At 45.0% G+C, this 27,393-nt stretch overlaps 1 protein-coding gene and 1 long non-coding RNA gene across 2 annotated transcripts in view; one reads left to right on the top strand and one right to left on the bottom strand.

The window, feature by feature from the left end:
- The window catches only part of LOC142604749 (uncharacterized), a 52,739-nt gene that overhangs the window by 7,719 nt on the left and 17,627 nt on the right, over positions 1-27,393 (bottom strand). The window lies entirely within an intron of this gene.
- Positions 611-16,157, top strand: ICOSLG (inducible T cell costimulator ligand). Its single transcript, XM_075773404.1, has 7 exons — positions 611-1,213; positions 4,660-4,700; positions 6,646-7,008; positions 7,507-7,791; positions 9,350-9,526; positions 10,641-10,676; positions 13,499-16,157. The coding sequence occupies exons 1-7, from the start codon at positions 1,200-1,202 to the stop codon at positions 13,507-13,509; spliced, it is 927 nt and encodes a 308-aa protein (XP_075629519.1). The 5' UTR covers positions 611-1,199; the 3' UTR covers positions 13,510-16,157.

Here is a 27,393-nt window from a genome sequence, read left to right as displayed (position 1 = left end):
ATTTGCAGCTTATTAGTGATAAACAGAGAGGCTGAAGTAACGTTGGCTTGAAGACTAAAACTGAGAGCTGCCCTTCTTGCTGCTGGTTGGCAGTGGAAGCAGTGTTGGGGCCTGCAGGTCTTGCACAACCCTGGAGTTTCTTGTTCATCATGGACAAGGTAATTGGCATTCCCAGGGTGATTCAGAACCAAGACCAAATAAAACACTAACGTGGCAATCTTTTTTAACAACTGCCACTGTGGTGTTTGTCTGCAGCATGGCCCTGACAGCTTTGTGGTGTGTGTCACAAACGTTCACGTGTGCGAAGGAGTCCCAGCTGGGTTGAGGTGCCTGACAGTGAACAAACCAAACACAGCCACTGATGTGGAGCCAGAAACAAAACTGCTGGTGAATGCCAACTACAGCTTTCAGATAGCTGACTGCAGCTCCAACACCCCTTATCAACATGATTCTGTCACAATTTTTATCTTTGTCTTCAGGCGTGGTCACACACCATATCAAATGTTGTTTAGGGTTATTAACTAATTATGCAATCGTAAGCCTAATGTCTTTTGAAATGTATTTTGAAACAAAAGTCAAGAGCAGACCCCCCGGTTCCCCGGCAGGCTTTGCAAACACCCACGCACGCAGCCGGGTTGCGGTACGCTGCATCCCCCGAGCGGGGCCGTGGGACCGGTCTCCACCGCCTCACGGGGAGGAGAAGATGCTGCTCTCACCGTGCTATCACAAAACCCGGTGCCCGGCCCTGGCTCCTCGGGTCCTCCCCAGCAGCGCCCAGAGCCGGCGGTGAGGGGCGCCCGGCCTGACGGGGTACAGGTAGCCTCCCCGCCGAGGGCGACGGCTTTGGAAAGGGGTCAGTGGAACAGGCGAGTGCCTGAGACCCTCCACACCGCCGGGACGGGGCCGGGCTCTCTCGAACCGCAGCGCCCGGCGTGCAGGGCCGAAGCAGGACTCGGGGCCGGTGCTCAAGCCCGGAGGAGGGTTTTGCCGGCGGTCCGGGTGCGGGTCGCAAGGGGTCCCGGTTTGCACGACGCCCCGGTAGCAGAGCTGGCCGCGCTCCGGCGCACGGAAGGCGGAAATCCCCGGCGGGAGGAGGCGTGGGAGGGAAAGGGGAATGGCCTAAACCGGGCAGCCGGCGGCTCGGCTCGGCACAGAACGGCTCGGCACAGAACGGCTCGGCTAGCCACCCGCCTCCTGCGATGGAGCCGCGAGGGTGAGTGGCCGCCCGGGGCGGCGGGGCTGCCGGCTCTCCCGCGGGTCGCTGGGGCTCGGCGGGGGGGGCACAAGCGGGCTGTTTGCCGGGGCGCTGGCGGGTTGCTTGCTCGGGGACAGAGAGATGCATACCCCGTTTAGAAAAATCTGAGTTTCGTTACAACGTAGCGGGCAGGAAACGTTCTGGTGGAGGGTGGGCTTCTTAAATGAAGACCGGGGCGAGGCGCCGCACGGGGTCCCCTCCCGGCCCCGGGACAGCGGGTTGCGGCGCTAAACGTGCCCGGCTGCGGGTACCGGCTGCCTGCCGGCACGGTGCTGCCTCTGAGGCCCGGGGCCGGCGGCTCTCCCGGCCGGGGAGTTCTCACGGGCGCCCGAAGCCGCGGGAGAACCGAGACGGGGGAGGCGGGTTTCGCAAGGCCCCCTCCGCGGCCAGGGTGCCCCTGGCATAGCGGGTCAGCCCACGCAGCGGCCCCGCCTGTCTGTAATTTGTGATCTACCCCGTTGAAGGCTGCGGGGAACTAATTGGCATTTTAAGGAGTCTTTTGGTCCGAATGTCAATGGGAGATGGCAAGCAGGCGCACCGGTTTTTATTGCCCAGCTTAGTGTTGCCTTACCATGGCTGTTAGAAAAGCTTCACAGATAACCTATTTAGGGCACCTGCCGAAGCGAGAAGAGTGATGTCGCTACAAGGTTAGGTGATAAAGCAAATCCTAGCAGTGGAGCAAAAACCCCAAAGTTATTGCAAGCATCAGGACGTCTTTTTGTCTGGCTAGTTTGTGCCAGAACAGCAACATCCCGTGAGTGCAAAATAAATAGTGCATGAAAAAGTTGAGATGCTGGTAGGAAGAATAATCTCACCAAACAAGAACGTATGAAAGAGGAAGTGCGACTTTCTCCCATTTCACATGACATTTTAAAAACGTATAGAAGGGGAAGGTGTGGGAAAGAATTGAAAAAGAAAAAAAAAATTAAAATATTTAAAAAAGAAAAAAAAGGAAACTAATGCAGCTACACCTGGCTTAGTGGAGCTCACTGCCAATGTGATGGACACAGGAGCTGAGTGGCGCAAAGGGGAGGTTTCTCTGCGGGCGAGAGCGTTTCTCCCTTTTTCCAACAGGATCTTGGCATTAAAGCTATTCTAGGGGAATGTGGTGGGTTGACACTGCCCTCACACTACCACAGCTGCAACCTTCTCCAAATAAGCGGATGAGCATTTCTATATCTGTCCAGCCTTGACTGTGACATCATTTATTAAAATAAGAAATCAAGACCTGCTTTGTATATACATACATTAGAGAGTCAGTTCTGGCTGACTATCTAAATGTTTGTTGGCATCAGCCAATACCTTCCACAGGAAATTCCCTAAAGAGTCCCATAAAGATCAGTCAATTGTTGTTCTCCATTTAATTCAAATGACTTGCTCCATCCCTAGTTTCTAACTTGGCCAGGGAACAACAAAACAAACACAGCCACAGGATTAAGAACTACATTAAGGTGAGCTTGTCAAGACCGACCTCTACCAGCCTGGCACAAAAGTGATGGCTCCTGCACAGTATAAAAATACAACAGAAATACAATACAAGAATACAAGACCACATGCAAAAGCCACCAAAAGTCACTGCCAGAGACAGAACAGAGCAGAGCAGAGCTGCCTCCCTGGAGTGTTTAGGTACACTTACTTGGGAGGCTTACTTTAGGGCTGGTTGCAGATTTAGTAAAATAAGTATTAGAGCAGAAACGTTCCACACTGGGCTTCCGCTTAAATTTTTGAAACCTCATCTATGAAGCCATTGTAAAGGACACAGAAAAGGAAAAGAAAGTATTTTCTTCCTATAAAAATAATACAATTCAGACTGACTCTTCCCTAAACTTTCCCCATCTCATTCACTGGAGGTGGGGCTTCAAGTGGAGGTAGATTTTGTGTCAGGAATGTCCTTTGCTTTCTCTATCCAAGCCAAATAGGTTTCGGAAGATCATAATTTTCTTGGGGGCTGGTAGGTATTAGAGACCCTCCTCCACAGCAGAGGAGACCCAAGCTGTGTCCAGGCAGCTGGTAGGAGTGAAGTTGGGCAGAAGCGATGCTGTGCCTGGGAGGTGGCAAATGAATCCGGATGCTCGGCTGGACAAAGGGGCAGGAGCTGTGGGGAAAGGGCAGGAGGCGTGGGGAAAGGGCAGGAGGCCTGGAAGAGAGAGGGGATGGTGTAAAGCACAGCTGATGGCGGGGGGAAGCGAGTTGAGAAATGGCTGCTGGGGGATTAGGCTTGGGTTAGGACTTGGAGGGAGGAGGGTCAGGCAGGGCAAGGTTGGTTTGAAAGGTGAGCAGTCTAGGTAGGAGAACCTGGAGCTCGCTCCTGGGTGGATATGGGCTGCTGGGGGCAGCTGTCCCCATTGCCCCAGCCCTTGGCTCAATGTTGGACCTAGCTGAGGGTTTAGAACAACTGGGGAAGGGAACCAGCTGCACCCGGGCAGTGTGGCTTCACGGTCCCGCTTGCTTACAAAAGCAAACTGGGGAAACTGGGGATGGGCAGGTCTTGTGGCCCTCTGCCCATTAGCTCAATTTTGCAACCTCATTGCACTCGGGGCAATATCAAGGTGGGCAACTGCAGCCACGCCACTCCCATCCCAAAACCTCTCCAGTGTCTTCCTTTCCCACAGCAGTCTGGAGGAAGGAGAGCACAATATATAGCTAGGCGTGGTGGCGAAAGGCTGTTCTAAAGTAACTCTTAGGAAAGTGCCGCACATTTATCTTTCTTAAAGCCATATGGGGTGAGAGTTAAATCACCCAGACTTTACAGATAAGTTAAAAAGGGTTTTCCTATAGCATCCAGCAGGTGTAACTCCCTTGGGAAACTCCTGCACAGATTTACTCCTCCGGAATAATCAAACACTCCAAAGTCTTTCCAGCAAAACCTTTGCACAGCTCCCTGCTATCAGCACATTTCCTGTTTACACATTTTTACTGAGTGCACAAACCAGTGGGCAGCATGGTCAGCTGCTTGCCCTCCTTTAACCAGATAAAACCAGAAAGTCATTGAGTTCCAGCAAAACAGTGGGATGCAGGGCTTGACCTGGATTTAGACCTGTGCAGCCATGATCCTTCCCAGCTATCCTCCAGGGCCTATTTGTGCAGTAAGCCTATACGGTTTGTTTTTCACAAGAAAGACAGGCATAACACCAGCTTCATGCCCTCTGCTCTGATTCCAATATTAGTGCGTTTTACTGCTATTCATGGCCTTGGCCACCCACCCACAGAGTTATGTCGTTTGAACAGAAGTTTTGCAGCTGCCAAAAATGCAAATACTTAATGGGACATTACGTAGTAGCAGTACCTAATTTACTTACTTCTGCTACTATACTGAAACAATCAATATTAGGTTTATTGTTTGTGCAAACAACAGAGGTGCTAAAGTCTATCATGTAACACTCTTGTTTGCTTTTTTATTTTAGCTATGGATTTCTCTTTCTGCTTCATCATATCCTGAGAGTTGGTAAGTTCAGAACACTTCAATTAAAAGTGAAGCTGCCCTCCCTTAATGTGTTTGGCCAAATACACAGAGTATTTTTAATACCTACAATATAAACATTGTGTGTTTTCAGCAAGACGCTTAAGAATTCCTCAGTGTGACATGCATCAGGGAAAGAAGAAAAAATCAGTTTCTATCAGTTTCAGTACAGAGAATAGCAAAGTACCTCTTGCTTAGATTGCCCTGGTTGCTTTACAGACATCCCTGCGTATTTATCTCTGCCAACAAAAGGCCTTAGACGTGAAGTAATAAGGGCTGCTGATAAGCAGATCTAACGTGACTGGATAAAGTCACGTTATACTAGAATTATACATTACTGTATCAAGTACCTAATATTAGTAAGTCTTTTATTACAGTTTCAAAAATCCCTTTCAAAACAAAGGTAAGGTTAAAGGACATCACTTGGTGATATTTAAATGTTTTCAAAGTTGTCTCCTCTGTTCTTGCTTAATCACTGCAACGAACCGCAACAAAGTCATCAAGGAAAGTCCCCAGCCCCAAAATCAGGACAAACTGTACCATATTCAGATTCACTAGATGCTGGCTGGCCTGTTCCTAAATAGCACCAGTGATGGAGGTGCCCACATCTTCCCCAGCAGTGCTTTCCAGAGCTTCACTTTTCCTGCTGCTACAAGGGGTTTCCCAAAATCTGAGCTGCAGCATCCTTGTTGCGGTTCAAGCCCGTTACTTCTTGCCTCACCCAGCAGAGGATAAGGCCCTGGAGAACATACTGCCTTCCTCCCCGCAAGTACCGCGTTTGCTTCAGCGGTATTTTTAAGCCAAGGTGCCCGACTCGGACGTGTAGATGAGCTATTTCTGAGACAAAGACATGTCCATCCCCCTTTAACATCACGGCCTCCCTCTCGCCTCACCAGGCATTTCCACATTTCCAAACCCTCACTCCTGTCATCTTTCTTTCTTTAATTCACCTACCTGTATAATCCCTTTGCCCATCTGTAATCTCTCCCATCCAGCTGGATGCCTGACCCCCTGCCACCCCCCATTCTCACATTTACACCCTGCACGTTGCTTTGTTCTCAGCAACCAGTTGCACTGGAGAGATTTCGGCTGCTGGGGTGGAGGAGAGGTGATGCGTCCCTCTCAGCAGGGAGGGTGCAGCCAGAGCCACCCTGGCCCTTTCGGAGTAGCTGACCTGCTACCTGCTGCATCGCACGTCGGCCAGCTCACGCCTTCTCGTTGCTCACCAGGAGCAGAGGTTGCCTTTCTCATGTTTGGAGGCCAGGAAAAGTGCCTTGAAAACCAGATATTGTGCTGGCCTCCCTCAAGTGGCCATAAGACGTTGTAAATGTCTAATGAATGTGTCACTGGAGGTATCTGGGTATGCTGGTTTGCCAGCTGGGTATATTTGTTGAGAGGGTGACACCAGTGGTAGCAATAAAATGTGATTGCTATGACGTGCCCACTTTGACAAACACTGGGTTTATTTCCCTTTTTAATTTTTTGGGTCGCAAAATAATGGTAGCATTCTTCTTCTTATCAGTGTTTCCACTTCTTGTGATTTACCTGGTGTTATCTGGCATTTTTCTTAATTAAAAAAACCCTGATTATTAAAGCATTAGGACCTGAATATGTCCCTGGAGTCAGTCGGTAAAGTGAAATATATGGGTATCCATGGGGCCAGGAACGCTTAGACTGGTTGGTCCTTGGAGGAAAAAAAAAAGTAAGCAGAAGGCTTTATATTGTAAAAGGTCCCTTTGGAAAATGTACAGACAAACAGAGAGAGAATTAGCCACTGGCAAGTCAGAATGTAGAGATGACTATGAAGTGAGCACACTCACCCGCCTGTTGTAGATACTAATACAGGAGTCCATATGTGGTAGAATATACTTGAAAAGAATGACATTTTTTCCACATCACCTCTCTTTATTTCTCTCTTTTAATCTTGTAGCTATTGCACTGGAGGAGGAGATCATTGTCAGTAAACTTGGAGACAACGCTACGCTGAGTTGCATTTATCAAGGAAGAAAATTGCCCTTAAAAAATCTACGGGTATATTGGCAAATAGCTGATGATCCAGAAGAGTGCTCAGTTGTACATGCGCTGATCTCTGGTCAAGACAATGAAAGTGAACAGTGTATTCAATTCAAAAACAGGACTCAGTTATTCTGGGATAGACTGGAAAGTGGCAATTTTTCTCTGCTACTACTAAACGTCAGCCAGAGCGATGAACGTACATACAAATGTGTAGTCCTGCAGAAAACTGAATATAACAAGGTGATTCACCAGGCAGAAGTGGTTCTCAGTTTAGCAGGTAAGAACTTCTATCACTTGCACATATTTGCCCAAATTCTCATTCTATCTTTTCCAAATTCATGCTGTTTCAATATTACATTTAAGCATGCCCTTAACTTTGAAACATACTTCAGCCCTCTGGTGAAATGAAGTCTGCTTAACTTAAATGTTACAGATAGGGAATCTAGAACTGGGAGAATACCTATAACAGCTGTTCATCCAGTGTATGGTTTTGTCCATCTTGGTTTTCATTAATGTAAGGGCTCTTCCACACGACAGCAGCTTCAGAAGTTCAGAAGAACTCCTTTGGGTTTGGCTTCAGCCTTCTGCCCTTCCAGTAATTCTCTCAGCTCTCTGGCTTACATACCACACCTGCAGGTGTTTCCCTTTCAAGTCATGAGGGTCGTGTGAAACCTAGAACTTCTGCTTCAGGACCCACGTCAAAATGTTGTCTTTTCAATACATATCAACATGTCGACGACTGGTTTGTTGTTTTTTTTTTTCTCTTGCTCTCCAGCTAGTTATAGCCAACCGATACTCAGTGGACCGATAAGAAACAGTGACAGCACTGGAGAAGAGGTGACTTTCAGCTGCAGGTCCGGCAATGGATACCCAGAGCCCAATGTTTATTGGATAAATAAAACGGACAACAGCCGCCTGCCTCCATCAGAGCTGGAGATCACCCCCCACGCCGATGGCACTTACAGCGTTTTTAGCACGCTGAAGGTTAAAGCCACTTCTAATATGCAAATAGAGTGCTCCATAGAAAATAAAATACTGCAGGAGAATCTGTCAGCCAACTGTAAGTCCCTTCACGATATTTCACGTTTTCTAGATAACAGATAGATCAACTAGCGTGTCTCTGCCTGTAGACGCGCACTAATGAGGGGTGCGCGTTAATTCAGTAGTTCCCAAAAGTGCCGAGAAGAGCACCGTTTTTGTTTCCAGCTAGTTATGCTTAGCCACGGACTTTGTGTTTACCTCTGACTTCTTCCACACTGAAGTGAACACCCCATCAAGCGTGTTAGGAGAGCAGCACTGAGAAGCTCTTGCGTCTGAGGCAGTCACTGGGCTCTACCTTTTGGTTTCTCAGAACATGATGACTTGGGGAGTCAGGCTGTTTTTCAGGGGGCACCGTACAGCAGATCCACGATTCCTGAACCCCTACCCTACTGCTCTGCAGCACTCACTTTTGCTTTTTCTCTGCCTAGTTTTATTTTAACACAGTGCACTACTTAAAGTAGGCCCATAGCAAACAGGTACTATTGGCACAATAGAGCAATACACCTAATAGCACAAGTTTAATAAGCTCTTTATTGCTGATATGAGTGATTAATAGTAAAAACAAATATTTAACCACTCGACTCTTTACAAAACTAGAAAGCTATTAAAAAGAAGAAAGAAAAAAAAGCTATTAAAAAGTTGTAGCTATAGTAGCAATAGGGAATGTCACGATTTCCAAACAGAGAAGCTATCTAGAGTGGGAGAGCTTATCTGGAAGTGGCTGTTCAGTCCCATTGCTGTTCCTGGCTCTGCCTCCTGCCACAACTTTCTCTCCCAGGTTTCTGCACCCTGGTGCAAGAAGGTTTGGTTGTTTGCATAACTGTAGCTGGATACCCACAATTAGTTTACCTGAACACACCAAGGAGTCACATACTCTGGACTTAATGACACTGACCCCACAAACAGCCAAATGATATAAAGTATTTCCAGGAAGAAAAATTGTGCATATGAGCAAAAGTTGCACAGTAGTGTGTTTATATGATAGCATATCCTTGCTGTCATCCCAAATTAAAGGAAGACTAAGTGACCTTGTCATTAGTTTCCTAATGGCATTTTGTTATATTGTATTCTGAGGGAAAAGACCTTCATCTTGTTATCTTTTTGTCAGTTTCTAAAAACATTGCCACACCTAAGAGTAAGAGATGTGATTTGAAACCTTCGGTTTGCAGCAATCAGTAGAAATTAGTCACTAGCTTCAGGGAAACAGGTTTTCACCCACTTTTCTGGATACCATCAGATTTACATTATAGACTCAGCTGAAAATAAATCTATATGGAATCTAGGTACAAGCTCAAACATACAGCCTCCCAGGGATGGCAGGAAAGAAGAACAAAAAGGAAGCAAGAGGGATGCATGCAGTAGGATGACAGGGAGGAATAAATTGGCATTGTATTATTAGACAGTGTAAGATGTGGAGATGTCTTGCTCAGAAGGAATAACACCAGAGTCACAGTGATATGAATAGCACAAATATTTAGTCCTTCACAATTTGTGCATGTAAAATGTGGCCAAATATTTGCCCAGTATGAAACGTGAAAACATATACCTTACTACATCCTTTTTCTATTTTATTCTAGACACACACCTGAAGCAAAGCGATGGTTCTGGCACAGAAAGTCACAAAAACCTGGAAAAAAATGGACAAGGTGCTCAAGCAGCTGGCATCGTTTCCATTGTCATACTGATGGGTCTGCTAGCTGTTTTAACCTGCTGGCTGTGGAGACGGAGGTCCGCTAAACTAGTGTCCTATGCAGGTAATGAGGCCCTTCATTTGCATGACCAAATCTGAAGAATTCTTTTTCATTCGCCAAAATATTTAATGTCATCCAGCATGTTGCTAGAATGTACGAGTAAGCTGCCTGCACGCAACAGCAGGAAATCATGCTGTTATTAAAAACCTGGAGGTGCCCTGAGGAGGACACGTAGTGCCCCAGAACATGTTATTCTTTATGGTTTTCTGCTCGGGTGCCTGAGCCTCACAGGAGTTAACTGCTGGATGCGAGTAACTCAGACTTTGTGCCTGTTCAGACTGTAGTTTCCCAGCCTGTGGGCTGCTTCTGGACAGATGGAGGGGATGCTCCTCCATGGAACAGGACTGGGGTCAGTAGCTCGCTTTGCTTAGCACAATCCAAAGCAGAAATCAGAGGATAAAATCAATCCTGAGAGCTTTAGAGTCATTGGCTGGGCAAATTAGTGTTCAAGATCCCACTGGGATCAAGCAGCTTTCTACAAGTTAGAAATAAAGCATGTCTCACTGTCACTCCCCGTTATACATGCATACCTTTGTATTGCCACATTTGAGGGACTCCTCAATGCTTGGCAAGGGGGAACAAAAGGTAGCTCTAAAAGACGTCTTGTGAACCAGACTCAGTCTGCTGACGTATCAGAGTACTTCTGTAAGCCGCTTTGCAAGCATACAAGAGCTAACATCTAAGAGAAGGGAGCAGGGACACCACAGATTTTATGGACAAGAACAAACCCCATTTTCCATCCGTGCCCTCTTCGTTGTAGCTAGCAAGCCCAGGCACTTCAAAAAAGAGCAGGAGAAAGCAGGGTAGTGATCTTGCCCAGTATTTGCAGCAGCTGTGCTAGGAGCTATGTCCTTCCTTCAGAAACAACCCAAAAGTGGTGCAGGACTTCTTCCCAAAACATGGAGCAGGATTGTTGCTTCAAGCCCAAAATCTATCCTGCCTAAAATGGTGACCTAGATTGTAAGCAACTAGAGTATGGACTACATTTTGCTGTCCAAAGCGCATGTAGCGCATTGAACCCTCAACTTCGATGGATGTTGCTTAATATTAATCCCATTTGGAAAAAGACTATAGTTATCTATCCTACATGCTTAAAACAGTGCATTTGTTTCAACAGATGTCCAACCCAATGAAACCAAAGGAGGACTCAACTGTAAGTATTAAAAATATGTTGCTGTATTTGTGTCAAGAGTGACTTAACTTCATAGCTTCAGTACTCAAGTGCAGCACAAAGCCTTCAGATTAGACTTGCTGGATATTACAAACTTGAGCATGTAAAGCGGTAGCCCTACTTCTTCTCTCAGCCCTTTCCTTGAGTTCTGTAGAGTTGCCAAAGGCAGCCTGAGCACCTCGGTTCCCAGAAGTTCCTTCAGCAGCTCAGGCCAAAGGACACGACAAATGGATAGGGGACACAGAGCGTACGGGCTGAAGCTACCCTCTCCTCCTGTTCTACAACTGTGCTGCAGCTACTGTTGCCATCAAGACAGGTGGATTACGCCATAAGCCAGGCAGAGCCAAACTTGGAAAATCTGTTTTAAATGATGATTTTTCAAGACAATAGACAATACTGACCGTTTATCACTTCACATCATGTCAGTGCCCGTCACCAAATGGTTGTTCCCTGCCTTTTTAAGCACCATATCCTACAATGTCTCTAGCTGGGATACAGCAACATCATATGCCTCATGTCTATGAGCCTGAGCTTATATATACCCAATTTAAAAAGTATTAAGCATTCTCCTTCCCGAGAGAGAAAAAAAAAAACAAAACCAGTTTTAGACCTTCAACATGTTCATATTTTTAATAAGCCAGAATGCAATATTACAGGCTAGCTGGTTTACAAATTCATTTATCATTTATAGTGGGGGAAAAATAAAAACAGGGGAAAAAAAATCCAAAACAGATTTAGAAAAACAAACTCAGCACAGGGGACTTGCAAGAGTACAGAGAGGATGAAATATCTGCCGATTTTATATCTCAGTTGGTAGCTTCTACTGAAGCAAATGTCTGTTGCCTTGTCTCTGCAGAACAGGCAGAAAATACTGTGGTTCCAACCAAAACTGTAATAGTGAAAGCATAGTTTGCCCTAGCAGATTCTGTGAATGTACACAATTCATAATATTAAGCAGAAGCAAAATAACCCTTAAAAAAATAAAAAAAATCTAGAACTTCTTTGGTAGCTGTGCAAACTGGGTTAATGCTCAGTTATTTTCCAGACCCATCACACAACCCCAGCCTGATCCACAACACTTGTGTTTGCTAAACATCAACAGGCATCGCACTGGTTCCTGTAGAGCATAACGTAGAAAGGAAGATGGATTTTCTCCTTAAGATAAAAATACATTTTCTCAGTCCATTCCTGTAAGCTGCATTAACATAGCACAAACAGATCATTTAAGGTCAACTTTTTCTTCTCCTGGACTTATACTAGGCCCTGTTGTATTAGATCTCTGGACTTAGCCCATAAGTAGAAAAACATCTGTGACATAAATAGGAGTAAATATTTGTCTTACATAGAAAGTTGCAGTGGTATGATTTGTTTACTAAAAACAAACCAGACACATTGGCCTTCCAGAGCCCATCTTTTCCTTGCCATGTCTCCATACCTTTTGTGGCAGAAGAGGTGGGACAGCAGCTTTGGTGCTATCAGAAGCTATCCCACCTCTGAGGGCTGATTTTCTGCCAACAGAGCCACGTAAGGCATGGAAGGCAGTGTCTTTTGGGTGACCGGATTTGATGGCAACTTGGACCAATACCAGAGAAAGTAGAACTATCTAGGGAATGTGATCTCTGATGAAGGATTGGTTGTGTTTGTTTAGGCTGGAGATAGCAAGGCTGATTAAGGACACATTAACAACCCTCTTCAGAGAATTTCTTAAAGAGGATGGGACAAGTTATTTATTGTCCTAACCCAGCGGACACAACACTTGAGGCACAACAGGCTTAAACAATGGAGATTTAAGATACATGTTAGAAAAAAAGGCCTTTTTAAGAGTAATAATAGTTGCGGACCAAGACAGAGAGTTTGTGCAGGCTGTCAAGTTTGTTTATTGCTGCTCTGTTTTTTTTTTTTCTTAACAAAAGAGAATACCAGCATCTGTCAGGAATTATTTAGAAATAGCTGGTACTACCTTGGGGCAAAAAGATGGGGTCTTGGAGGAATTCTAGCTTAATTCAATTCATCATTGGATTTTTAAGCGAGTTGTGCGTGGTAGATGGGGAGTTAGGCACTGTGGAGGTTGCACCCCCAGGGACACTCTTGCCAGGGCATTTTGCTTTTCAATACTGATATAAATGTGTTTCTGTTTCTATGGGTTTCACTTTTTATAAAGAAGGTCAGAATCTTTCAAGGAGGGGTGGGAATCCTGAATACTGCAAAACCAAAAAAGAGCCTACTGAGGCTAGCTTTGCAGTTACAAAGAAAAAGTTTTGGAAACTATGGGGAAGGCAGGTTGCGAAGAAGAGTAACTTCATCCCAGTGGGGTTAGTCTCTCCAGATACCCATTTCAGTCAGTGGGGCAGGATTAGCCACTGAGGAGAAATTCAGAGCTGGAGCAATTTGGAATTGCTCGCTGGAGGGATCCCTTCACTGCCCATAGATGAGCCTCAGGAAGCTAGTTTCCCTTGGCCACAGATCAGTTTTGTGCGTCTCGTTCTCTGAAGTAGCTTAAAACAAACCAAAGGTGACACTGACATCCCTTCGCAAGAGAGAGGTGTGTTAGCAGGAGAGCACCTTTTGCATTTGCAGAAGGAGAGGCACTTTCAGGCTGTGGCACAAGGGCAGAGGGCCCCCAGTGTCTTGGGTATCGAGGCAGGGCTTCACCCCAGCTGATTCTCTCTCAGCAGCATGAATACAGCTTTTCCATAGCTTTGCAGCTTGTTCCACTAGTTATGTAGGAAAAACAACTCCATGACATGGTTATTTCTGGAGGATTTTTTTTTTTTTTCTAAAAAGGTGTTGCTTTGTTTTTACAGCATCTGTCTAAATCGCAAGTCTGCCAACAATTTGGGCAGCTGGAGATGTGTCAAGAGAAGCATCACCCCCTATCTTGGTGGCAGCGTTGCTTGTAATACAAGTGACAGATTTCTGCAGAGTGTATCAAGAGAGATGGCAAAAAAAGCTTCTCCAACACAAGAGACAGCAAAATCTGCTGGATTTCTGTTCCAGCCACTGTCTGTGTCCACACAAGAGTTGTGTCGCCACACCAGCTAACCACTTTGGACAGTCCTCTTTGATAGTCTGTCAGTGTTTTGAGCTCCGGCACGGGGGAAAGCGGTAAGCCTGGGACTTGGATACTCTGTGCCAGGGAGCTGAAAGCTGGTGAGTGCCCAGTCTCTTGTCATCACCGTCGAGGACTTTGTTAGTAGCAGAAGCCACCGCGTTTCAAGAGCATGGGAAGTTCTTGCTGCTTCTCCTTACCCTGGCGATGACTACTGAATGTGAAGAATAGCAGCTAAAAACCAAAAACCAAAAAAAACTGAAGGACTCTCTGCAAAGTGAGATTTGTGACCTTTTCCACTTTTATCTCTCTACAGTACATCCTTTCATTGTCTTGTTTCACCAGCTGCATGTTATTCTGTACAGAACGAGGTAGGACATTTTGACCCAGTCCTCCAAAAACAGGAGTTGCTATGACAGGGTTAAGCCCTGAATGTGCTAATGTAAGGGAACATGCATTGTTTCAATGCATTCAATATCAACATTTTGTTTTTTACCAAATATTCCACTGAAAAAGGGGACTTCCACTTTTGACAGAAGCGGGTGCATACTATGTGAAAGAACAGGCTGTGGAAATCCAACCGATTAAAAATAGTGCTCTCTGCTATGTTAATGTCGGGTTACCTAGACTTACCCTTTTCAGGATGGAACAAAAACTGTGGTCAAGCTCTGCTTGATTCAACTGGTCTTTATTTATGCACTCCCCTTTGGCTTCCAGGGAGGATTTTAAATTGAAATTCTTAATCTGAACCTCTCCTTCTGTCTCATCCTTCCATCAAAAACAAACAAACAAAAGAGAGTGCAGACTCTTGCAGAGTCCACGAATGTCCAGAAAGCCAAGAACTGCAGTTTCCTTATGCCAGTGCCTTGCTGCTTCAGCCCCGAGTCAGCCCAGAACAACTGGTTGAAAATTGCGAAGCAGTAAACTTTGCTGATGGTATGAAGTTTTGAAAGGAGGAGGAATCTATGCTAGCTCTCTTGCCTAGGTGGGGCAGTTTTCCCCATCTTGTCACGGGGGCTGGAGATGATGATTTTAAATCGAGCCCTGGAAACACCTACCTTCTCCTGCACCAGTTGCTAGACTAAAATTCTACCATTTTTGTGATTAACTCTCAGCCCTGTTTGTCCTGCCTCTGCACAGGGGAGGCATTCCAGTGTCAACTGTGAGATAGGACATTGATTTTTCATATGAAGATCAGCTTTCAAATGCCAGCCAAGCAAAAATAAATTTTATTGTTCTGTTCTCCCATCACACGGAATCCAGAACCATTTGGCAGTAGCACAGGTGGCTTTTGTCAAAGCAGCAAGGAGGCTCCGAGCGGGGTAGCTGTGCACCACTGCTGCACCGGTATCTTGTGGGAGGGCTGCACAGGCTCAGCCTCCGTGGCATTTAAGAGAAGGAGCAGTTAAGATCTCACTTGCTGCAATCTAGGCTTACTCACCAATTTGAATGGGTGATAGGATAGGGAACGGGGTTTTAAAAAAAAAAAAAAGCTAAGCTGCAACTACGTAATTAAGCTTCTGTCTCCTGTTTAAATTGTAAGTAACTGTGTACAGTTGTGTTTTTTGTAAAGACATTTTATCTATTAATGTCAAAAAAAATGTATTGCATATTTGCTAATCTTGAATGATGTCTGTGAAATATTGGTTTATTTATTAATTCCACTTTTGTCCTCTGTTGCCTTCCAGTCTACAACTGTAACATACCCTATCAGCTAGGGCATTTAGCTCACAGTATTTGTCCGATAAGATTACAGAGGTACCATAAGTTACTTTAAACGTCAGCCTTTCCTTGTCTGTCTTCTCTCACACCCATTAATCCAGGTGTTAGATATTGTCTGAGTCCATATCTAGTCGTCAGTGAACCCTAAAGGGAATTTGCTTGAAGAAAGCATGGAAGCTTGCAGACACCTTAAAACTGTGAGCAACATCTGTGCAGATGTGAAGGGTAACCATTTCCTAGTGGTTCAGTAAGAAGTCCTGCAGACGTTTCCTCGCTATCACATGAAGTTGTTTTGCGCAGCCTCTTTGGCACTGCTGTAACTGACAGAAGCCTTTTGTAAAAACAGTTTTCCACCTTTATGTTCTGCAACTGCAAGAAGCTGTAACAGTTTAGAGATGTAAGAAGTGACCTAGCTGTCGCTTCGCGATATGTTGTTAAGCTAATTTAGACTGCTTGGATTTTCTTACTTCTGGGCTACTTCACAGCCTGTACTGAATACATCTAAATGCAACAGTCTACTCTTGCAAAATCCATGCTTTCAATTGGTTTAGGTTTCCTGCTATTTTTGGAGGCGAGTCAATCCTAGATGGCAGTTGTTTTTAGCATTCAAAGGATTTGGGAATTTTGTAATAACAGAGTTTTTGTCATCACGTACCATGTTTATAGTTTAAATAAAAATCTATTCAATCTTCTAGATGTTTGACTAAATCTATCAGTACACAAAGACAAGTCACTCCAAATCATTGCCCCCAACCAAAGTGGAAGTTTTACTTTCAGCCGCGTGCCTCGGGGCATATGAGCGCTCCTGTCAAAAGCCCTCAGATGAGGAGAGACCGACGCAACACAGACACTTGACAAGCTTTGCTCTGTTTTGGCTTGCACAACAAAACACCTTGAACCAAGTTGGTGAAAGTCACACAGAAGCCAGAAAGCAGCACTAAGCCTTGGCTGATACATCCTTTTCTCACCCAACTTAACAACCCTTAGCAGAGCAAAGGTACAGCACACCCTCCTGCTTCCAGAACTGAAACTGGCTTATTGCACTGACACAGGTCAGTGTTGCACATGGGCACCAGCATCTCTGTTTCCCTGGATGAAAGACAACGGCTCGCTTGAACTGCATGTCCCAAGCAACTTAAACACATGTACAGGAAAGCACCGCTTGATGTAGCTTTGTGGGAAGACTCTAAGAAATGGACTCACTTTCACAGAAAAGCGAAAGGCTTTCATTGTGGCATGGCTGGTAAACCACAGATGGAAAGCCCCGAGAGAGAACATGTGTTGCTACTTAGTGGTCTGAATCCATCTGTCCTTTAGTCAAATTCAGTATTTAAATTTTTTCACCCATGAGAGCTGAAACATCTCTTTCGCTCAAAAATGCATTCCCCTTTTCCACTTCAACAACCCTGACTCCAAACGCTTTTCTCAATAGCTCCTTGTGCTACATCAAAGAAACTTTATTAGTTGCTTTTCTAAATTGCAAAGCAAATCCTTTTCACATTTGTAGCAAAATGCACAAAAGTTCACATTACCCCATGAGCGTAATCTCTCTAACCTCTCTCTTTTCCAAGGCAAGAGAAACTGCTCTAAAGAAAAATTGAATACAGCCCAAGTTCAGAGGGAGAGGACCTGCACACACACCACAGAAGTTAGGCTCTTGGGACTCTTCCTCTCAACGTGTGATGTGGCATTAGGACCTTCACCACATGACACGGGATGAAATCATTATAAACTGGTCCCCGTGTGAGAATCATAAAAGGCAACCCCCTTGTTCCTTGAGGTGATCTCCCGAGCATCTGGCAGCCCAGGGAATTACAGGCCACAGACCAGGAGCTTCTGTCTCATTCATCTCTCAAGACACACATATGTGACAACACGTCAATTTGTACTATTACCTTCCAACACAAGAAAAATGCTTCCAACACTTTGTGCATTATCAGCACCACTAATAAGCGTAAACTGTATCCAAATCAATGCCCCATGCTGCAAAATGCAAGTCCTTGGGAACTACTCATGACCTTACCATTAATCACAAACTCAAGTACTTTGTTAGGAAAGAGCCTGTCTCCCGTTTTAGTCTGGCATAGAAAATTGATGTGTAGAGTTAGATGCTATTATATCAACAGAGACTTAAGCTGACCTTCCAACTTGCCCAAAACAGGTCCCGACAGTTTAGTAATAAAACATTATTTTCCTGTGATTTCAAGAAGTTCTGCTTGGGGACATTTTATAGTTGGAAAACTTGGACACGGAAGTTGCATGCTCAGAGCCACACAGGGCTGTAGCTGACTTGGTGCTTGAACTCACATCTCCAGCATGCAGAGATCTTCTCCTTTCACTTGCTGGACTGGAAAGTCTACTTCTTTACAGCATTCACCCCAGTAGACGTCATAAGTCAACAGAAAATATTTACTGTTTTTGAACAGGATTACATATAGACTGCCAGGCTACCATTTCTTATCTGTTGCCCAAAAAAAGTCTGCCATTAAAAAAATTGGAAAGAGGAAAAAGGTAACAAAACATCTTTCAGTTGAAACCAGGAAACTTTTAAGAATGCATCAGTAAGAAACAACACTAATGCAGCCATAACATGGACAGAGGACAAGTGCTAACATTTCCTTCTTAATTTCTTCCGCCAGGAGATCTGTGCTGTCACGTGTCATCCCTCTTATGAGGCTGAGTTTGTAGATTCGAGGTAATTCTATTCCTCTTGATTCACCTCTTTATCAGTCAGACTTACCATTATTATTTTACCTAACTTCTAAAATACATCACTACTGCAGTCACAGCAACTGAAAAGAGGTCAAGGGATAAAGGTGTAAAATACCTGAACTATTGCCAAAGCACTGTAGCTGCTTTTTAACGCAAGACAAACACAAAGTATCTTTACCACCTCATTGGAAATCTTATTAGCCAGCTCAGATCAATTTGATAAACCACCAGTGACATTAAACTCTGTGTCAGCAAAGTACCAGAAGTCCTATCATAAACCTGGTCTTTTAAAACCCTTTGTTTTTTCCATTATGTATGCACATATTTCCATATCTATCTGTCACTATCTGTGGCACAGAGGGTTGTTCTTTTATTTGAGATACATTATTGAATTCTCTTATCAGAATCAGGAGAAAAAATTCCTGAATCAGGCAACAGGGCTGGCGAGATAATGACTGTCCTTTCCAGGGAAATTTGACTGTTTCTATGCACGGCAAGGCAGGGAGCCAGCACCCCAGGAAGGTCTCCTGGGCTCCTGGCACCAGCTCATGCGAGAAGCATGCCCAAAACCTGAAGGACTGGAAAGGCAGAGAAAGCGGCTGCGGAGACAGGTGAGTCTCTGGGGCTCCCCGGCCAAGGTGAGCCACCATCAGGAGTCCTGGCATGGCAGGGCACAGCTCAGCTCTGAGGAGTAAGTGACTTCAAGCACGAAAAAGCAAAAGAATTTAATAATAAAAACCCCCAAATCTACACATCTGTTTTGTTTAACCTCAGATTATTTTATTTATTTAAAGTTGAATTTTTCATGCCTACCATGAGGCAGACAGCTGCCTTTCAAGGTGTTTCTTATTGAACAGTTTTATCCAGCCAAGAGTAGGAAGAAGAAAGAAGGGGCGGGGGGGGGAAGTGTCTTAATCTACTCCAGCCCAGTGACACTTCACCAGTCCTCTATAGATGAAGCCCTGTGTGGGAAATTTTTGTTGGTTTTTTTTTTTCTTTTTTTAAAAAAGTAGCCCTTAAGAAGAGCTCCTATTAACAAGCATATGCTCTGGCTGGCTGGAATGATCAACCACAAAACCCACCAGGCACGCACACAGTAAGCCAGTGCCTTTCATTAGCGTTTTTGGCAATGTGGCTATTGCTGACAGGCTTCATGCAATGTGTCTTAGCTTCACTTTTGAGCAATTCTTACTGCGTCACAACGTATGTGGATGGAAAAACATTTCTAAACAAACAAACCAAGTCAAACAAACAGTTCCTCAGAAACAGAAAACTTGGCAAAAGAAATCCACCAATTTCTATTGCTGCATTTACTGCATCAGTAGGCCTTCAAGTCTTGAGAAACAGTAGTAGATATTCTACATGTCAAATACCTCTGCTGGTAAGAACCAGTTTTTGCATCAAAACTGGTTTTAATGTCCCCAGGTCACAGGCGCTCAGGCTTGAGCACCCCGCAGCGGTCTGGGATCCCAGGCACAGATGTGTGCCCACGCCTGTATACTTTTCAGAAGCCTTTAGGGTGGGGTTGGAAGGCAGTAGAGGAAAGGAGCTTTGTTTTGGTTTAGTCTCTAGGCAATGCTGCTTTGGACAGCTAGGAGGAAACCACTGACTTTATTCACCTAGGCAGAAACCAGTTAAGTTGTTTGCTTTGAAGCTGGAAATGGACCCTAACCCCTTTCCTGTGAAGGTCTGGCTTTACAGCCCAGTGTTCTTGCACATCACTCACTACATGTTTTACAAAGCATACCTAGATGTTGGGATGAGATAGAGCACTCAGCCCATAGATAAATAATTTTATAACATATCTCTGCCAGCTGGATACTCCATGCAAGCAGTGAGTGTAATTGCACAGAGATGAGCTCACTGGAGCAGCATACCGAAGCGTATTTGAACCGAGATAAAATGCGATGGAGCAGCATGCCAAATGCAGGTTAGATTTTGCAAGGAGATGAGTGAGAAAACACGTGGCTTCCAAAACGAACACCTGTCCTTCCCTGAGTGGCAGGACTGCCCCAGACTGAAAGCAAACACAATCCCACCGTCACTGCTTTCATTCAGACTATTTACTTTTCAGAGAGGAAAGTATCCTATCTCCCTCCTACCCCAACATGTCAAAGCCAGCGTCACTCTTTACTGCCCAGACAGCACATACTTGTTTTGCCCTCTCGAGGTGCTGCACCCCGCAGGTTGGCAGAACACCAGCAACTTAATTACAAAGGCACTTAGATCCCGCCTGAACTTTCACACTAGGAAAAATTGTGCTTCCTCTCATGAAACTTATCTAAAGATCAATACTTTATTTCTAGGTGAAGGACAGGGAAAGATCTGGAGAGTTACTGCTATGTGCTTTCTCGGTCACAAAGTTTCTGCTCGCCCTGCTGTCTATATGGGTCACAGCCACAGAGAGGGCATTGGGCTATAAGGGCCTTCAGACACTCACAGAATAGCAGCTGTTGCCAAACTAAACAATTTTCCTACTGTTAGACCAATTTCTGATAGGCCAGTGGTAAAGGACTGCAGATAGCATCTGCAAAATGAGCACTTTCATTACTACTAGTATAACAGAGTATAACCTTCCAGAAACAAAAAGCCCTGTGCAAAAAAAACAGCAAGAATGGCTGGAGCTGCAGTACTATATTCTACAAAGCTCATATTTAATCAAGATGGGAAATGGGAGTTCCTGTGCCCCAGGGACTGGAACACCCTGCAGAGGAGGGGAGCACTGCCACCACGGCCACAGCTGCTGCAAGAGCAGGAGCTGCACTGGGTAAGAAGCTAAACCAGGACATTTTGTCTCAACACGCTCTAACGGTTCAGTCGACCCTGGAAGGCATCTCTCCTTTAGAGAAGGTGTGAACCAAGATGTCACAGAGATCAAAGGGAAAAAAAATTTGCATGCCTTAAGAAAAGCATTGTGATTCATTTAGCCCTGCCTTGCACAAGGGAAGCAGGGCTCAGGGACGCTGGAGCCACTGTGGGTGTCTGCAACTGCATAAGACAGATGGCAGACAGGTCTTAAGGTTGGCACGCAGACTTACATCATCGGGCAAGGCAGTAAACAGATTCAGGAGAAAGCAGAGCTGACAGTCTTCCTGGAAAGCAGCCTAAAACCTGAACAGTAGGAACGCCCCAGGCAGCTCCTCTTCCATGGTAAAGAGTGGGCAAACCGAACTCATGCACTTTATAGACCCAAAAATAAGGTCTAGAGAAAAAGTGTCACTCATGGAGGGTTGCATTCTTGTGCGCAACCATCTTATTGTTTGTGTTTAGAAATGTATGCATTAAGTTTGGCAAAACTTGCACAAGGTACCACACAGCATACTTAGTGTCACATAAACCAAGTTTTAGGGAGGTTTTTGCTATTAGATTTCATGGTTTCCCTGTCATGCATAAATGAAAGAAGCAGCCCTATAATTGGCCACAGTCTAACCAGTTGCATCTCTGAAGGATTGCAGACAGCGTTACCACGACTATGCTGAACCTCCAAAGTATGCACCTGTCTTCCCTGATGGAGAGCACAGGTGGACATTCAGTGCTTAGCTTATAGTTAGCAGTGCCAGAGAGAAATCCAGTTAAAGCCCCAAATATTTTATTATCATTACAAACAAGCTGGTTGGAATGTGAAATACATGTCAGAAGGTGGGTGTGCTCCCCGTGCATTTCTAAACAGAGCAGAGCCCCCCTTCCCTACCATTACTGAGGCAGCCCCATGCACAAGACGAGAACCCCCAACACCAGTTGAGCTTTCCACCCCGAGTACACTTGTGAGCCCTTTTTCAGCCAGCACAGGTAGGACTGTATAACAGTGGCTCTAATAGGAGGGAAAAAGAAAAGAAAAGGGAGTGGCTGAGAAAGGGATAGACATCAGAGACTCACACCGTTTGAGATGTACCAGAGTCCAGTGCAGAGAGATGAAATGCAACAAAATATTTTTTCCCCGAATTGCCCAGAGGACTTCAGAGATGGGGGGGGGAAGGCAGCACCAGGAAATCTGGGAAGGTCAATATACAGGTGGGGGGGGTGAGTCAAGCAGAGAGGGTGGGGCTGAGCTCTTCTCCCTGGGATCCGGTGACCAGGACACGTGAGACTGGTTCAAAGCTGAGTCAGAGAGCAGGCTCCCCGGGGAAGTGGTCACAGCACCAAGCCCATCAGAGTTCAAGGACTGTCTGGGCAACACTCTTAGTCATATGGTTTAGTTCTAGGTAGTCCTAGAGGAGCAGGGAGTCCCTGAGGAGCAGGGAGTTGGACTTGATGATCCTTATGGGTCCCTTCCAACTTGAGATATTCTATGAATCTAGGGGAGTTTCAGACTGGACATTAGGAAACATTTCTCTACTGAGAGGGTGGTCAAACCCTGGACAGGCTTCCTTAGAGATGTGGTCGATGCCCCAGACCTGTCAGTGTTTAAGAAGCACTTGGACAATGCCCTTAAGAACATGCTTTGACTTTTGGTCAACCCTGAAGTGGCCAGGCAGTTGGACTAGATGGTCATTGTAGGTCTCTACCAACTAAAATATTCTGTTCTATGTCTCACTTATGCTGAGAGGAAAGCAGGAGATGCATAGAGCAACTTACGCTTTCAATGCCTCCCAGTGCTTCCTGCTGTTCCCTAGAAAAGCCCAGAAGCCTCCTGGCAAATACAATCACGAATACATTTGCAGAGAAAGCATGAATCCGCCCTGCTGAGTGCCTGAGATCCTGAGTACTCGGGCAGCCACCCACTTCAGCGTGTTCTGAAAAAAGGGGAAAAGTGACTTCAGAGAGGAACAAGCAGTTAATTGATCAGCCTGGAAGCTTTGTTGCTCAAGGGATCAGACTGACAAAAGTAGCAAAAGATCAGCTTCACTCTCATTCCTTTCTCACAGTCAAGCTGAAATACCATTCCCATTTCTGCCTGCACATTCAGGTCATTAGGCCTCAGCCCTGTATGCATATTTCTTGCCAAGTATCTCCTATTGCCAGAACTTAAAAGAACATTTCTCATCTTGGACAGCAACACTGCTGACTGTTGCCTCTTTGTTTGCAAATGAATGTGCTTTTTCAATGTTTACCACTCTAATAGCACCATGCAAGGACCTCAGCAGTTGCTCAAATGGTTCAAAAGCCAGCATGACCACCCATTATTTCTTCATATCTCCGTGTTACCTCAAATGAGCAGAAACAAGTAGAACCAGTTACAACCGGGAATGCTTCTCACAGGCCGGAAAGTCTCAGTCTACAGCCAAACTCAAGAAGGCAATTAAAGTACACAGATCCCAAGTGCTCACCAGCCTGGTGTTTTTGTTTCCACCTGGACTGAAGAAGGAGCAAGGTTTAGCAAAATGAAGCAGATAGAGAAGACAAGCATGGCAAGCTACAGCTACTGCCTTTTCCACAAAAAAACCCTTGCTTTCTTCCGCTCAGAATGACAAATGAAGTGGAGTTTGCACTTTCCTTCTCAAGTGAGTCTGGTTAAAACCATTTTTATTATTTGGTTCATCTGATAACAAAAGGAGAGCAGGGGAAAAAAAAAAAAGGTTGAAATTTATCGATAATGCCAGGTAACATCATGAGTATTAATGATTAGTGATGCATAACAATCAAAACTGTGTGACTCACTTTTTTGGAGTCCTCTGCCAGCAGAATCATTCTGACTATGAACACAAGAGGAGGGAAAAATACAACTACAAGAGAAATATTGCAAGGTTACAACATGCTAACGTAGCACTGAAGGAAATTACACAGGTCCCTTGTCAGGTCCATAGCAGTACTTAGGAGTACTTAGTTGAATCCAAGTTCATATTCCAGAGATACTGGAGATTAAACTGTATAAACCCTCCCTTCTTTCATCCATCCACCTATATGGGGTGAAAGTCTGCCTCTGTCTTTGGAAAGCATTCATGTCACAGTGTTTGAATTAGCAGACGTGTAGGCAACTGTGTTTTGTAACAAAGCTAGGAAAATTTCTGAAGTAGATTGCTGGAGTGGAAAAGGAGACTGTATTTTGCTTTTGTTGGAAGCCTTTTGGCAAATATGCAGGATACAGCAAATGGAGAGGGAAGAAAGAAAAAATGAGAAACAAAAGAGGAGAGAGAAGAGAGAGAGAAATTAAAGAAGCACGTTTATACAACCTAAAAGCAACATGAAAAAGCTAATGATCATTTGAACATCTCCAAACACTAAAGTGAGCAGCCCCAAGGACTGAAAACTAACAAGGCATTAGGCAATGGGCTTTAGTGCCTGAATCGGCTCAAGGATTTGATGTCAGCTTGGTAGCTTGTCTCAATATTTGTGTCTCATGTTCGGTCCATCCCAACAAGTAGGAAGTCAGGAAAAAAGCCTACATAGATGAACAAGGAGATCCTGGCAAAACTCAAACACAAAAAGAAAGCATACAGAGGGTGGAAGCAAGGGTAGGTAACCTGTAAGGAATAAAGAGACGCTGTTCGAACGTGCAGAAACATGGTTAAGAAAGCCAAAGGCTACATGGAATTGGATCCAGTGAGGGATGTCAAAGACAACAAGAAAGGCTTCTATACATACACAGGAGACAAAAGCAAAGCTAGGGAAAATATGGACCCAGTGCTGAAGGAGGCAGGGAACCTGGTTACACAGGACACGGAAAAGGCTAAGGTTCTGAATGCCTTCTTTGTCTCAGTCTTTACTAGTAAGACCAAACTTCAAGAATCCCAGGTCCCAGAGACCAGAAAGAAAGTCCGGAGCAAGGGAAATGTACCCTTGGCGGAAGAGGATCAGGTCAGGGACTACTTAAGCAAACTGGACATACATAAATCCATGGGCCCTGATGGAATGCACCCATGAGTGCTGAGGAAGTTGATAGATGTCACTGCGAGGCCACTCAGTATAATCTTTGAACAATCATGGCAACTGCGAGAAGCGCCAGAGGACTAGAAGAAAACAAATGTTACTCCTATCTTCAAGAAGGGCAGGAAGGAGGACCCAAGGGAACTGTAGGCTGGTCAGCCTCACCTTGATCCCTGGGAAAGTGATGGAGCAGCTAATCCTGGAAACTATTTCCAGGCACGTGAAGGATAAGAAAGTCATCAGGAATAGTCACAGCATGGATTAACCAAGAGGAAGGTCATGCTTAACCAACTTGATAAACTTCCACGATGAAATGACTGGCTTGGTAGATGAGGGGAGAGCAGTGGGCACTGTCTCCCATAAGATCCTCACAGAGACGCTGATGAAGCATGGTCTGGATGAGCAGACAGTGAGATGGATTGAAAACTGGCTGAACCGCCTGACCCAGAGGGTGATGATCAGTAGAACAAAGTCTAGTCTGAAGCCAGTAACCAGCAGCGTATGCCAGTGGTCGATACTGGGTCCAGTCCTGTTCAAGACCTTCAATAACAATCTGGATGATGGGACAGAGTGCACCTTCAGCAAGTTTGCTCATGACACAAAACCGGGAGGAATGGCTGATACACCAGAGGGTCGTGCTGCCATCCAGAGGGATCTCAATAGGATGGAAAAATGGGCTGACAGGAGCCTCGTGCAGTTCAACAAGGTGAAGTACAAAGTCTTGCACCTGTAGAGGAACAGCCCCATACACCAGTACATGCTGGGGGTCACCCAGCTTGAAAGCAGCTTTGCAGAGAAGGCCTTGGGGGACCTGATGGGCAACAAGATGAACATGAGCCAGCAACGTGCCCTTGTGGCAAAGGGCTAATGGTATCCTGGGCTGCATTAGGCAAAGTATTGCCAGCAGGTGATGCTTCCCTCTCCTCTGCACTAGTGAGGCCACACCTGGAGTAATGTGTCCAGTTCTGGGCTCCCCAGTACAAGAGGAATATAAATCTACTGGAGAGGGTGCAACGAAGGGCCACAAAAATGATGAAGGGACTAAAATATCTCTTCTGTGAGGAAAGGCTGAGAGAGCTGGGACTGTTCAGCCTGGAGAAGAGAAGGCTCAGGTGGGATTTCAATGTATATAAATACCTCAAAGGAGAGTGCAAAGAGAACAGAGCTAGGCTCTTTTCAATGACGCCCAGTGACCAGACCAGAGGCAGTGGGCACAAACACAGGAGGCTCTGTCTGAACATCAAGCAAGTGGCCCTGCTGGAGCAAGGGGGTTGGACCAGATAACCTCCAGAAGTCCCTTCCAACCTCAGCCACTTCGTGATTCTGGGAAAGTTATGGCTGGATTTTGAGAGAACACGAACAAATTGTATAGCCATAACAACAGCAATCTCCTTCAGGTGAGTCAACCCATGCTAAATTTAACAGGACTGTGTTGAAAAAACAGGAAGGGTAGAAAGGAAAAAAACGTCAAGATAAACAATTATAAGCCAATACTGCATTGCTGCCAGGTCCCTGGTTTATTTCATATTTAACTATACTCAGTGTAGCGCAGTGGAACACCAAGCAGTCACAGTACCTTATTTCTGTCATGTGAGAAATTAGTGAGCTCAGAAAACAAAAAAACAACCCCAAACAAACAAAAAAACCCCCACCACCCTACACCCTGTACATATTGGTGTGGTTTGTCCTGGTGAGTAGTCACCACAGATCATCACGATTTCTTTGTCTTTATCACTGAAAATCAAATTGAGTAATAGCCATATGGCCATGCCCTCCAGCTGCACAACCTTCATTTCAGACCATTAGAAGACATGTGTCTGACTCCTGTATTTTTGTACACCAAGTAGTTTTGGAAGAATGCATTAGTAATCCAAATCCACTACCTCCTCCTGTAAGATGGGAGGACAGCAATAAGATGAGAAAAGAACGGAAGGGACCTAGGTACAAAGCTAGAGTATTGCAGCCTTTCTATTCTCATGATTATTTTTTTTGCTAGACGGTACTTAATCACCATGCCAACGCACTTCAAAGACCAAACCCAAGAACAATGCAGAATATTTAGTGACATAACACTTTAAAGTGCATATACTGAAAAAGGCTGTTCAAATCACTGGACACACTGAAAAGTTACTTCAGCTGATAGTTTAAATTTAGGCTGGGCTCCATAATATTTGAGACACCTGTTCCATGCACATAAAGAAGAAATTAGCATATGAAGCATTATGGTTACATCTTCAAAATCTTCAACTTGGTTATGGAGTGATTTTATTTTATTTTTTTTACTTTTTGTTGGAGAATCTGAGAGTCAGATTCCAAAAGTAGTGTTAACTTGGACAATACTTCTGCTTTGATGTAAGAGGAGCTCTCAGAGTAGTATCCTATCAAGAAATGAGCTTTCAGAAGATCATGGGG

This window comes from Balearica regulorum, chromosome 1, assembly GCF_011004875.1.
Source record: "Balearica regulorum gibbericeps isolate bBalReg1 chromosome 1, bBalReg1.pri, whole genome shotgun sequence".
NCBI classification, from domain to species: Eukaryota; Metazoa; Chordata; class Aves; order Gruiformes; family Gruidae; genus Balearica; species Balearica regulorum.
The sequence above is the reverse complement of the archived record's forward strand: the minus strand, read 5'-3'. Positions and strand labels throughout refer to the sequence as shown.

Bases quoted from the DNA above. Each gene is read 5' to 3' on its own strand.
- ICOSLG (XM_075773404.1), top strand. The intron at 7,009-7,506 runs GTAAGAACTTCT...CTTGCTCTCCAG, and splicing joins AGTGGTTCTCAGTTTAGCAG to CTAGTTATAGCCAACCGATA. The intron at 7,792-9,349 runs GTAAGTCCCTTC...ATTTTATTCTAG, and splicing joins GGAGAATCTGTCAGCCAACT to ACACACACCTGAAGCAAAGC.